Genomic DNA, 14172 nt, shown 5'->3' with positions numbered 1-14172 from the left:
ATTCAGACCAAGAGTCTCAGTCCATACCAGAAGGGCTTATGGGCGGCAGCACGACCATGAAAACCATACAAATGTGCTTCCTTACAAATGGTATTCATCGAGACAATATTCCCAAATGCCTGTTGAAACTCCTTGAGTATGCGGGCCGGCTGGGTGCGATTCTTTCGAATTTATCTAGATAGAACACGTCGGTATCTATCTCTCAGCTTCGTCGGTCTTCCTCTTCGAGGCACATTCCGTCAATCAACGATCATTTTCCACTTCCGAATCGGAAACGCCACTTTCAATTTTGGGTAATTCAGCTTGCTAAATATACCCCTTAAGGTTCGGCCATTTCTGTGATCTTGACGGTTACACCTTTCTCAAAATCAGATAACTCTGCACTTCGTAGCATCTTGTATGCGACTAATGCGAATATTGTTCCTTACACGATATTTTATGGCAGAAGGCGTGACGTATACCAATACCACAGATATCATCATTTACTTGGGTGTCTAAATACTTATTGATAGAGAGTATTATGGCTTTCGTCTAATAATAATAATAATAATAATAATAATAATAATAATAATAAATAGTTCTCCAAAGTATTATAGTGCCAAACATGTACTAGTATTCTCTATTACAGTTTTGCTGCTTTGCTTTGTATGTGTGACAGTGTCGTGAGCTGGCTAGATGATCAATGGCGTAAGTAGTTCCTTCCTGATTATTTCAACGTAAATAGTTGAGGTATTTGGATGCTTACTGGCATGATTTGTATGATTGACAACCTAAGCACTGCACGCAGATAGATGATGGTTTAAATTACGACTTAGTATATTTCCAATATCCTGGCAGTTGTAACACTGTGTTATCTTTACATAGTTTGGTAGATGCTGGAGTTACAATTTATATGTTACGAACCTCACGACCATTTGCCTCAGTATGATTTGTATTCAATTTAATGATTCAATTCTTCTTTCCGTCTAACCTGTGAATTGGATGAATTACATCTAAAGAGGGAAATGGGTTGTAGTTACTGAACGCCTGCATATATTCTTGTGTTTGCAAGTAATCCTGGACTCCAAAGACTACAATCTGTTTTCTTCAGAGGATAATAGTTAATAGTCCGCTGAGTATTATTATATCTGCCCTTTAATAATTCTTGATTCACGTATCAATAGTTCCTCTTTAAGATTTTTCTTTTCTTCAATGATATTTCCCAGAGATTACACGTGGCCTCTGTTTTCGAAGAGAACTAAGAATATGAAACAGGCAAATCGACAACCTAGTATTCGGCGTAGATTTTGTAAAATCCCTATCGATTTCGAGGTCAAAATGGGTTCCCCCTTCATCAGGAGCAAATAATTCTGCAAAAGCTAGAAAGCGAATGTCGATTATATTTATACCCTACAGGCGACCAGTTGAAGAGCCAATAGCGCTTATCTGTCCGCAGAAATAGTAACGAAAAATGAAGAGTTAAGTTAATAGAATTTAAAAGCATTAGGCAAGACTGGATTGGAATTAAAGTCATTGGCTAAACAGGATAAATTTTTGGGAATGTGAAAAACTTCAAGAAAATCCAATTCCCTAATTGAACCAGCTTTCTGGATACTTTTAGCAGAACCCAAATCAAAATTGTGATTGAATTTCTAACTATGATTAACTATTGAAGATTTGTTAATTTCGCCTTTTCGGACGTAAGATTCACGTTCTTTTATGCGAAACTTTAATGCTTTTTTGTTTCGACAATATAACTTAAGCCACACTGACACGATATGCTATAAATTACCCAAGAATTAAAGTCAGAAATAGAATCTTTAAGAACCAAGCCTCGGATTTTATTTATAGGCGAGAAAACAACTTGAAAATTAAATTTGTGTAAAATCCATGTGATTTTGTAACTGATAGAAGGATGAAATGGAAGCACAACAAAGTTATGAATGTTATTTCTAACATCAGAATGTTTTCTTAGATGGCACGATGAGAACTTTAGAACAGCTTTATCAATGACTAAGGAGAAAATCTTCGGTCAAGGGTAACAGATCTTAAATAATTAAATTCATTATCAAGAAAAGATTCTGTGGAACAAACTTTGAGAGCTCGAAATACTTTTTGCTTAGCCGGGTGACATGACTTATTATGGGGAGATAAACAAACAGAAACGGGTTTACGGTAAACAGTTGTACTGAAATTAGATCCATTGCGGATTGTAAGAATATCAAGGAAGGAAAGTGTATAATCAGAAGGTTATCAATTTGCCTGTTTTGTTTTTTACGTCGGTTTGTTTCTCTTGAGTGTTGAACGAAGAATATGCTTGTATGAGTAGAGCTGATTTGTAGCATTGGGTTTGTGAGGTGTTCGCAGGCTAATTCATTGGCCACTTGCAACTGCGAGCTGTTAGGTGGATGGTCTGTGTTTTTTGCTTTGATTACGTGTTCTGACAACTTTACTTTAAGTAGAGCTTTTCTTCCTACTTGTCTCAAAGTGAATGGCGTCTCGTCATTTTCACAATAATGGAAGGTTGGTGTCTAAGCTCCGAGACGATCTAGTATTCCACGCAGAAAAGGGTTTTCAATTCGTATATATGGTTCGATGAGTCTTTCTCTGCTGATTGTAAACGTGGTACTGGAATAATATATTCTAAATTTGCACCGGCTGAAAGTTGAAAATTTGCCTTTTCTGAACAAGCTGAGTTCTTGAAAGTCTCCCTCTTGCCTTTCTACTGTCATCTCTCGCTAGTTGAGGATAACTCTAATTTCGACAAAGAAATTTCTGACAATTGCCGAATCTTGCCTGTCTGTGTTTCGTTCCATATGCTCAAGAATATTATCTGTTAGGCTGTTCACTTTTCCAGTAGGTGGGACTGTAGGTTTCTTCGGCTTGCTGATCATCTGAGTCTCTTATTAATACGATGATATTCTCACTAAGCTGTCGTTGTTCTTATGCTAATGTGTTGAGAACCTCCGACGTTACAGAGATGTTATAGTTCTATATTTCTCCTGTCTTGTTTATATCAATTGATTTAAACCTTGATGTTAATAGTTAAATAGGGCTAGCTGATGTTTTTAGATACTTCTGTACTCATGACTGTAGAGTTAACTGGGAAAGCAGCTGTTGCCAAGGTTCCAGTATCTGTCACACTTTTAATGGCATAAGTATTGAACCAGATTCGCTCTGTCCTTCCAAAATTGTGGAGGTGATATTGGTATTATTCATATCGATTGTAAATATAAATTCATATCGATTATAAATCAGTATCCATATTAATATATGTTTGCTTATTTGATATATCTACTTAAGAAATTATAGTAGTTATTTTCGACTGATTACTTGCTAAAAAGGTGGCTCAAGACCGTCTGGAATATTTATTATCTCTTACTAATTTTGAATTGAAAAAAAATCCAATAATTCTAATATAGAATTGTGGAGTTTAGCATGATTTAAGTTTGATATTTCTACTTCACTGATATTTCAGCTTAGTTTTTATTTGAATTTTTAGATGATCTTTCAGACTTTCTTATTTCTTTCTTATTTTTAACTGACGTCCTTGGTGAAAAATGTCGCATATATAAAAAATGTGTGGATTTTATTATGGTTAATTGTTTAGTATTTAGGATTATAAGGTATTTCTTCCACTTTCTCAGCATGCCTTCGTGGTGTAACGGTCAGCACCCTCGGCACGTATTTCGAGAGTATATAAGGTATTTCTCCCGCCTTCTTAGCATGCCTTCGTGGTGTAGTGGTCAGCAAACTCGGCGCGTATCGAGAGGTCCAAGGTTCGAGTCCCGGCGACCGAACTAAAAAAAGGTGGATGATGATTCTCCATCACCAGGATTTGGCGATTGGGTCCCCTAATACCCAACCGCTCTTTAAAATGGTGAATACATAAGGTATTTCTCCCGCTTTCTTGCCTACTGCATGCCTACTACGCTTTCTTAGCATGCTTTAAAGACTACTAAATTTAAACACGCGAAGCTGGTTTTGTAACGCTATCAGCATCTCAGTATCTTTTTTTAACTGTAATTGAATGTTGGAATACTTAAAACTGTACAATGGATTTAGAATATGTGATAATTTATTATTATTTGTTTCTGTATATTTCTGTTCATTTTTCTCCACAATCTCAAAAAACTATACAAAGATTTCAGGATAAGAATTTCAGGAAACCAATTGTTTTACTTCTGTAAAATTTTCATTTTTGTTTCAATATTTAGCAATTTTTTTAATTACAGAGTAATTCTTCTATTGAATAATTTTAGGAACTGGAGGTCTTGCATCTTGGAATGAAAAATGGATTCCTTTCTTAGATTCACTCCTTCTTTTCTCTGGAGTATTAACGCAGAACGAAGCATTCTGTCTACCAACTGCTATTTTGTCCTTTAAAATTAATCCAAATTTTTTCAAAGAAAAAATCGCTGAAAACAAAGAGAATGAAATCAAAGGTAAGTTCAAATTCAAACTGACACCCTAAGTAAACATAAGTGTTTTAAACAGGAAACGAAAGCATGTAGCTGAGATATAATACTAGCTACAATTTTAATTCGGGATTTCCAAGTTCGATATTTGATTTAATATATTCTGTATAAAACTCAGCACTGTATACTTTTCCCAAAGTTGATAGTTAGTTTATTAACATATCTGATTATGTTTAAATTTCGTTATACATTAGAAACTTCAGAAACCTTTCAAAATATTAAAATGTACTGATTTTACATCATTCTTATAATTCAGGAACGACATCTGAGCCATATTATTTTGGTTTATAAAATGTATTTATTTATAAATGTATTATACGTGGACGTCATAGAAAATGATTAACTTAAAATTTAGCCTAGAAATTTTCTTCACTTGTCTCTTATATTTGTTAAGCCTCTTTTGTAAAAACCTCAGGTTTTTGTTTTATGCATTATGTGACGTTTGTATGATTTTCACAGAATTTTATTTTTATAGCCTACTACTTCGATGAAATGACAGATAGTTCAAATAAAACCTTACTAACGACAAAAAGAAAAGGTCAATCAGCTAAAGGCAACATTGAATTTAATAGCAATAATAATATATACAAAATGAATAAATTACGTATCAAAGTGGCGAGAACTTAATGCAGTAAAGTAACAAGCTGGAAAGAAGAATAACATAAAAAAGTTAAGATAAAAGCAGTGTTTCATTTGTCATATTATTTCATCAGGATATCGATGCCGCGAGAAAATGCAACAGGATAACCATGTTTCTGAATGACACAATGAAAAATTTAATAAAGCCCAAAAATACTTTAAATAAACTTTAATAAATCTCAAAAATACTTTAAATAAACTTTAATAAAGCCCTAAAATACTTTAAATAAACAAAAGCAACTAATTGTTCATTAATGTAGTCAAGCCACTGCTTGACTATAAATGATAGTGAGAGTCTATTCGAACTAAAAATGGTAAAGCAAAATGGCAAAGCATGTGGCTGAGGTTCAAGCATTCAGTGATCTTAACCACTCTAGTACCAATGGGTTCCCTAGATAGAGAGAACATCATGGTGTCGACGAAAGGATACACGTGTGTTTTTTGTGATGAGACACAAGTCTGCGTCCCTCTGTACAATATACGAGTAGCATTGAAACTGCTCAAGCTTAGGTTTTATACTTCATCTGTTTCAAAGCAGAATCCTCGGTGAAACTGAAGTCGCACACAAAACGTTAAGAAAACGCCCCTTTAGGCTTAATATAAAATCTCAAAGCTTTCAGATTTTTAATATTAATTTAATTAATGTGTGTAAAATGGAGTTATACACTGCAAGTGTTACGCTTTCAGCTTACCATTCAGAAATTCTTCGTATAATATAATTACATTATTATTACAGTTATTTAGAGATATTTGTCTATTACTTTATGTGTGGATTTTATGTGTATATTATCATAACATTTCTGTTACTTCCAGGTGTTTCTGTTACATACGATGCAAATATGAGGAGATGCCGCTGTGCTGGAATCGAAATTACAGAACTCTCTGCTGATATGGCCACACGTCGTCTGAATATAATTGAACCCATTCTAGAACAATATAGATTTATTCCTTATGTAAATGTCTACACTCCTTCTGAAGAACACCGGAAACAAATACTGCAATATAAAAATTCCTGCAATGCTGTCATCGATAAATTAGGCGAAGTTTTAGAAGTAAATGTATCTTATTCCAAATTTTCACAAGAAAATGATACCATAAATAATATAAACAAAGACAGTGAAAATGATCTTTCGGAAATTCCTCAGGAAGAACAACAGTTATTAACAATTCTTCAACAAATTTCAGAAAGTGATAAAATAAATAATCTGATTGAAAAAAGAGCAGAATTTATTTCATCATATTTGAAAGGTCTTGGAGAAGATTTCTTAAACAAAATATTGTTGAATCAATGCTCGATGAGAATCATGTTTGATATCATTTCGGAGAATAGTTTCAGGAGAATAAATCTGTTAGAAGTGAATTTCGGAACAGCTTGTGTGTTACCTATTATAATAGAACTCACCAAAGACTATCCTGATGTCAGATTTAAAAGTAGTATTGTATCCCCATTCCCAGTAAAAATGGATTCTGATTTTATAGAAAGTCATCAGATTCAAGTTTACGACATTGGAGCCTTAGCAAATTTCTCGAATGAAAAGAGCCACGATGTCGTGATCGGTTCATTCTTGAAAGGTTCACAACAAGATCTTCAAGATCTCATCAGTTCTTTATCTTCTGTTCTGAAACCTAATGGATTTATCTTCCTTTATCATAAGACAGAATTTTCAGCACCAGAAAAGTTCCTTTCCACTTTATGCGGCCAAGAAATCCAAACACAATCGGAGGTAGAACTTAATAAAATCTTGTTAGAAAATAACTTGGTGATCATAAGTAAAATTTCGTATTCTTTATGTGGATCACTGTATTTACTTCGCCATCCATCAAATGCTAATGAACATAAAATTTTGACCATCTCAGAAAACAGCAATTTTCAGTGGGTTGAAGAACTGAAGTTACATCTGGCTGACGATAATTCAGGCACAATATGGTTAGCATGTGAAGAATATGCCACAAGCGGCACAATCGGCATGGTAAATTGCTTGAAGCATGAACCAGGTGGAGAGCGAGTCAGGTTTGTTTCGCTTTTCTTTCATTCTTTGCAACTGATTCTGCAAGCCATATTATGAAATAGATATTATTTGATTCATATGTTATGTTGCTTTTTTTTCCGAAAACAAAATGCTCGTGAATTCCTTTTTTCTTCTTGATTCTGCGTCGACAAAAGTCGTGTATCTTTTAAGATCTTTCTGATTACTATAGTCCAGCTTCTTATTAATCTGTAAGAACTGTCTCTATTCCTTTCAATGTTTTTTCTATCGTAATGTATTTTCAAATATTCTTGTTTAGAAAACAGCCTTTAGTTGCATTTCCAATTCTGTTTCTACCGTTGTAACGTATTCCATTATAACTGAGATTGTAGTATTATTATTTTTAACGAAGATATGAATTTTCTCCGCACTCCAAAGTTGCTATCAGTAATGCGTTTCAGAATTTTAATAATTAGTATTACATGATAATATCTTTCTCTTTCATGTTTACAGTAAAACAAATTGCCATTTTAAAAATTAATTATAAAGATTTGAGGCATTTTTCCCAAGTGTTTGTGGTGAAACGTTTAGTATGTTTCGACGAACACAAAATACAGTATTTTGAGGACGTTTAGGGTCCAGAAATCTCGCCTAGTATACCATATGAAAATACACTATGTCCTTCTGACGAAAACACAGTTTATTTTCGTAAACTGTTTCGCTTGAACTCTTATTATTAAAATTATGGAGAACTTCTCTATAATATAAATTCCTTACAGTTATAGTAAATGTTAATTTATTCTTCATACAGTACCTCAATCGTTATTTTCTTTTCAACAGAAAATAGAGAAAACAGTTTACTCCAATCAAAGATATTACAATTTTGAACAGTCGTATCGTTGATTTCGCATATTTTGAAAACTGAGTATGTTGCTGATAAGATGATAAGATGTTAAGATGCACATTTTACAAAATAAATCAAAGCAGTGCTCTCGGACTCAAATTACTCGCCAGCCGCAAGCACGATCTGAGAACTGCTGACGGACCAAATTTTTTTTAAACAAGATTTAAAAAAATTATTAACGATATAAAAAATATTTAAAATAATTTAAAATTTTTCTTACTAAGTACTTTTCAAAACGTACATAAACAATAATAATTTAGCAAATGAAAAGAATTCAAACTTACATTTATTTTTTTCTGAAATTTAAAGTTTGGTACCTGTAAGGCATTTCTATTAGTTACACTTTATAATAGAAATATATTGACTAATAAATATTAAATTTCCAGACAAATGTTTATTTCAAATAATTCTAACATAATAATTCAAATAATTCTAAAAAATTAAGCCTTAAATAACTAAATTTAAACTGAAAGAAGTTATGAAAATTTTAACTTTTGAGAGGAAATTTTCCAAGTAGTACAAAACTTCAGACTAAATAATGATAATATTGTTTCTTGCTATTATTAAGTGTGTCTTCGAGGCATAAATAAAAATAAATATGTTATATGTAAAATAATTATCTTTTTTTTATTTCTCCCTACAGCTTGACACTTGATGGCGTTTCGATTTTGATAATGTTTGTCGCCTAGATAGAAATTACTAGAAATTATCTTTATCACGGGCCGTAGATGCTTATCGGTCAATCCCCTCCATTTTTTTTACTTCCTTGTACGAAGTAAAGGAACTATTGTATCTATGGTCATGACAGGCCACGCCCATTTCAACAAAGGAAAAAATGAAACATAAAATATCTAAACGAGAATAATCATGCGTAAATAATAATTATAAACATAAAAGGAACTATTGTATTCACCAAAACTTTCGAACGAAAATATCCATTTCAACCGATTTCGAAACCATTTGAACAATGTTTTTGCGTGACATCTGTACGTACGGACAGAATAAAGAACTGCTTTTGCCTAAAAGGATGGAAATGTAAATGGATTTAAAATGGATTCAGAAGAGATTTCTTCTTGACATCTATACGTACATACTTACGTATGTATATATGTTGTAGAGTTCCTCACTTCGGAATTCTAAGTTAATGTTGGAAGTGAAGAATCTAAAAACTGATAAGCGAATAATCGCTTGAGTTCGGTGACAAGAAACAACAAGATAGAAGGGTAACTAACCCTTTATTATTCCAATAAGATTTAACAAAACTCCGCCTGGGAGTGTACAAACAAAGCCCGCACTTGGGTTTGAACTAAAGAGACTAAGAATTAAACTAAAGCCAAGATTAACTAAAAGAAGTATAGCCGAAGCCATCAAGGTTCAAATCGAGTTGGCCCCTTAACTTATTTGACTACGAAGCTTAGCAACGGCCTGAGTACGGCCGAGCGTAATAACAGCTTTGAGAGAGAGAGTGGCCAAAAAGGCAGACGCGCGTAAATCAGAAACTCTGATTCTCTCTGACTCAGTAAGTAACTTCGTGGTTTAAATACCGCTCCTCCTCATTAAATATTCAGCAAGATTCCAAAACTACGTTCTGCCCGGAAGTAGTAAGTTGACTTTAAGAATTTGAAAGGAACTTAAAATTTAACTGTTAATAAAATTAACATAATCCTTACAATGTATCCCGCTTAACTCAAGAACCAATAGCCGTAGAATGTTGAAATTTTGTATATGGGACTGCTATAACATATAGTTGTGCTCCTAACTTTTTCTTTGCAATCGGTTGTGCCAATAGTATATAAATATATATGTACATTTCCACTCTATTACCTGAGCTTAGTTCTTTATTTTTATGTGTTGGTAAATTGTGGATGTTTGCTTTAAAAGTGATTGAATTAAGTTTTTATATTCCGGTTAAAGCTTTTTGTCTTTAGTTAATCTGCATGCAACAGTTATTGAATTATCACCAACTTAAAACTTTAATTGAATAGTTAAGCCTAAGGAACCGCCATTTATTTACATTTGAAACTCAGTAGAATAATGAATTAAGACAGATTCTGCACCTTCAATGTCTTTTTGCGGAGTGGCAAACAAAAATAAACTTTCAGTTTTGTGCACCGAAACATTCTGCCTTCTTGCCCCCTGGCCGAATTACTTGTTTTTGCGTAGAAACGCTAATTTTAATTCTAAAAACTTTTTTCAAGTGTATTAGGTTTTTTTTTCCCCCTCCATCTTACAATTTCTAATGAAGTTGTGTAAAGTTTTTATGTATTTTAGCGTTGCCGCGAAGTGAGAACTCAAATGAACGAGAAATGTATATCTAATGAAATTTGAGGAAGTAAATTTAAATGAAATAAATTTAAATGCAGCAAAAAATGTGTACAATTTAATAGAGAATACAAGGAAAGCATGTGTCCATATCAACTTTTTTTAATTAACTTTTCCCACTGGGGAAAAAGCTATTCATAACAAATGCATTCTCGAACAAGTGTATAATAAATAATAAATGCCTAATGAACATAATAAATGCACTCGTAGTGCAAAAATTCGTAACTAATTTATTTTTGAAATGTATGAATATTAGTTGATAAAATTTGTATCTTCAAATCTTTGAAATAAGTTTCATATCACACTGTGAATTGTTTGGCTCCAATTATAGATTTTCTGGTGCATTGTGCACGTTAGTTTTTAGTGGTAATAAAACTAATATAAGTTCACTCTTCAAATAGTTAAAATCTTTGTAACACTGTATTTTCAAGAAATTCATAATTGAAATATCTTCGCGAGACGCATAAAACTGCTTCAATGGCAACATACGACCCTCGGGGCGCCACTTTGAGACAACAGAATTAGGGACGGAGAGCGCTCGCGTGTTTTATCACACCCACTTATAAATTACGCCATGAAAAGCAAATTCGCGAGTTTACTTGCGGCAGGAAAACAAATGCAAGCGCTGACCAGTAATATCTGTCAATATCTTGAATTCGTAATTAACTTCAAAATCATATATCTAAATAAATTAACGCAAATGCAAGTGATGACCAGATGACTAATTCTCAGCGAACTTACAACTTTTCTCTCCCATATCTTTGTCATTAGATGAACTAGTTTCGCATGAAACACTATTGGAGTCTTGAGTTTCATTAATTCTGTGATCTATCATGAATGAAATAGAAGGTGCGCTATTTTCACTACCACATCTTTCACACTGAATGAACCAGTTCCTCGTGAATCAGTATTAGAGTTCTGAGGTTCACTAATTGCGTGATATCTCGTGAATTAAATAGAAAGTGCACTGTTTTCTAGTCTCATCTTTTTCACGCGGAATGCACCAGTTCCACATGAATCAGTGCTGAGTCTTGAGCTTCATTAGTTTCAATATCTGTCAAAAACTAAATAGAAGATGCATTATTTTTTGGTCCCAGATCTTTCACACAGAATGAACCAGTTCCGCATGAATTAATACTGGAATGGAGTTTCATTATTTCCATGATCTGTCATGAATTTAATAGAAGATGCATTATTTTTCGTGAATGAACCAGTTCGGAATGAATCAATACTGGAGTCCTGAGTTTCATTAGTTCCATGATCTGTCTTGAATTAAATAGAAGGTGCATTAGTTTTCGGTACCATAACTTTGACGCTGAATGAACTAGTTCTGCATGAACCAATATTAGAGTCTTTAAGTTTCATTAAATCCAAGATATCCCATGAATTAAATAGAAGATGCATTATTTTTCGTTCGTTAAATTACCAATTTGACAGAAACGTTTTTATAACTTCTTTTTATTTTCTTCTATTACTTCTCCTATTTGATTATCAACAAGGTAAGTAGTTTCTCTAAAGACTTACCTGTCTGCAAAAAGCCAGTATCGCTGGGTTCATTATCACCGCAGAAATGAATAATAAATGTTTTACTGAAATCATATTTGATGAGAACAGAGCTCTTATAAATATAACTTCATAATAGTGAAACTGCCTCAGAAATATAATATTCTATTAAGTGTCCGATACATTGGTGGTGCGGCATGAGAAGACTGAAGAGGGCAATTGAGTAATTCAACGATTTCTGAATTTATCAAGCTGACACGTTACCATCACCTGTACATTCTACATATGTCTGGTTCGAGTTGAAAGTCGATATTCCTAAATGCTCTATTTTCAAAGAATGTTTCATAATCATCAATAACCAGTAGTCAACACATATTGTGAAAAGAGTAAAGCAAATTTTCGTAAAACTGGGGATAATTTTATGTAAATATTTTTTTTCATATCGCACTTCTATTTTGAATTATAACAAGTTTTTTTAAATTTAAAACTATAAAAAATATTATTTTTCTTTTCAAGATGTGTTTTCATAGAGCAGCCAGCTAAGGGGCCACAGCTGCCCCCGTTCAGCTTAGACGAACCCTTTTACGATCATATTGTAAAAAAGAACTTGCTCATGAATGTATGGAAGAATGGATCATGGGGATCTTTCAGGCACTTACGAATTCATGGAGGTAAAATTTCTAGTATATTTTGTAAGTTTTTCTTCTAAACTTCTAAACTTTGTTTTATTTATGATATTGATTAAAATGTCTAAAATAATGAGTATTTTTTAAATTACTGCATTGTATATTTTTTGAAAATTGTATAATAGTTATTTATTAAATACAACTTTTCAGCGTTTAAGGAGAAGGAATTAGCTAACTTCAAAGTTAGGTAGAACTGAGAACAAACGCATCTAAATAAATAAAATCTTGTGCTATACATTTATTAAATACAGATGTTTGAATGAATCTGTAGTCACTTTTAGGTTCAGTTTTCGAAAACATGACATGAGATATTTCCTGCAACATGTTGAATATTAATTTTTAAAGGATTTCTTTATCGTTCTTCTGATAAACAGTACAATAAACATTATTTCCTTAGGTAATATAATAATCTCACAGACTGATTGTTATTTGTCGGATAACTTTATCTCTTCTGTTTCTATATTATCTTTTCCTAAGGACCTTCCCTTTAGGGAGGGGACAAATAAGCGTCGAATAACCTTTTCAGCGTTATTTTTAGAATCTAATAGGTATTTCATAAAATTAAAGGAACCAAACATAAATTCAAGTATTCATTTCTAGAGACGTCTTTGTTGAAAAGATTGGGGAGAGACGAATTTATTTATACTCCTTCCCGTTCATTTTCCTCACTAAATAATCAACGACCATTGCAATAAAAATTATCTTTTAAAGAGACTGAAGTTTTGAATTATTAATTTAAAATTTGCAATGAAGCCATGAAAATTTTTAAATATTCTGTCAAAAATTAGTAGAAATTAGGTATGTTTCTTTTTAACTAAAAAATTAATCGTTGATAGTCAAAAACACACCATGCTATTAAAATATTCATTAAGACTTCTTTTCAGCACCTCAAAGATGTGTTACCCTTTTAGGTTAGATAAAAATCCTTTTATCTTTTTTACTTCCTTGTGCGAAATAAAGGAAGTATTCGCGAAAATTTTCGAGTATCATATTTCAACGAAAATATCCATTTTGGCCGCTATCGAATGCAATTTAACGATGTTTTTGCGTGATATTTGTACGGAAGGATGCAATAAAGGACTCTTTTTCCCAAAACGGGTTGCAAAAAGGGATTTAAAATGGGCCAAACCAAATATACCCACTCTGTTACTCGGGTTCGTGAACTCAGTTATTTTTCTTCTTATATGTTGGTAAATTGTGCATTTTTTGCTTTAAAATAGATTGAATTGTGTTGTTCTTATCCTCCGGTTAAGATTTTTATGCTTTTAGTTAATCTACATGCATTAGTTGTAGACTTATCAACAATTTAACAGCTGTTTAAGTGCAACTAAGCCCAATTTTTTTTAGGTTACAGCCGAAAACATCGCGAACTAAAACGTCGCGGAGAAAACAAGGCAAGGCGAAAACATCGTGGGAGAAAACATCGCAAAGAGAAAACATCGCAGTTCTAAAACATCGTGGTACAAAATATCGTCGTCGAAAATAAAGCGGTTCAAAAACTTCGCAATTTAAAAACATCGTTGTCGAAAATATCGCGGTAAAAAATGAAGTATCGACAAATCATCGCAGGACGATAACATCGTAGACATGCTTTTTTCAGGCTTTAGTAATTGTAAATGGATATTTTCATAATGTTTTATGAGCGCAAGATGGAAAGAAGGATAATTTTTACTTTTATATTTTTTATTAACTAA

General features: G+C 32.8%; 1 protein-coding gene across 1 annotated transcript in view; it reads left to right on the top strand.

Moving 5' to 3' along the window:
- LOC118187796 (fatty acid synthase-like) overlaps positions 1–14172 on the top strand; it is a 109939-nt gene that overhangs the window by 53326 nt on the left and 42441 nt on the right. Inside the window, 3 exon segments of the mRNA XM_085814528.1 lie at positions 4242–4424; positions 5910–7107; positions 12309–12463. Of these exon segments, the coding sequence (XP_085670654.1) occupies positions 4242–4424; positions 5910–7107; positions 12309–12463 (1536 nt within the window).

This window comes from Stegodyphus dumicola, chromosome 4, assembly GCF_044657685.1.
Source record: "Stegodyphus dumicola isolate Sdum_Otavi_A_Nest chromosome 4, ASM4465768v1".
NCBI classification, from domain to species: domain Eukaryota; kingdom Metazoa; phylum Arthropoda; class Arachnida; order Araneae; family Eresidae; genus Stegodyphus; species Stegodyphus dumicola.
This window is presented reverse-complemented; position numbering and strand designations above follow the sequence as displayed.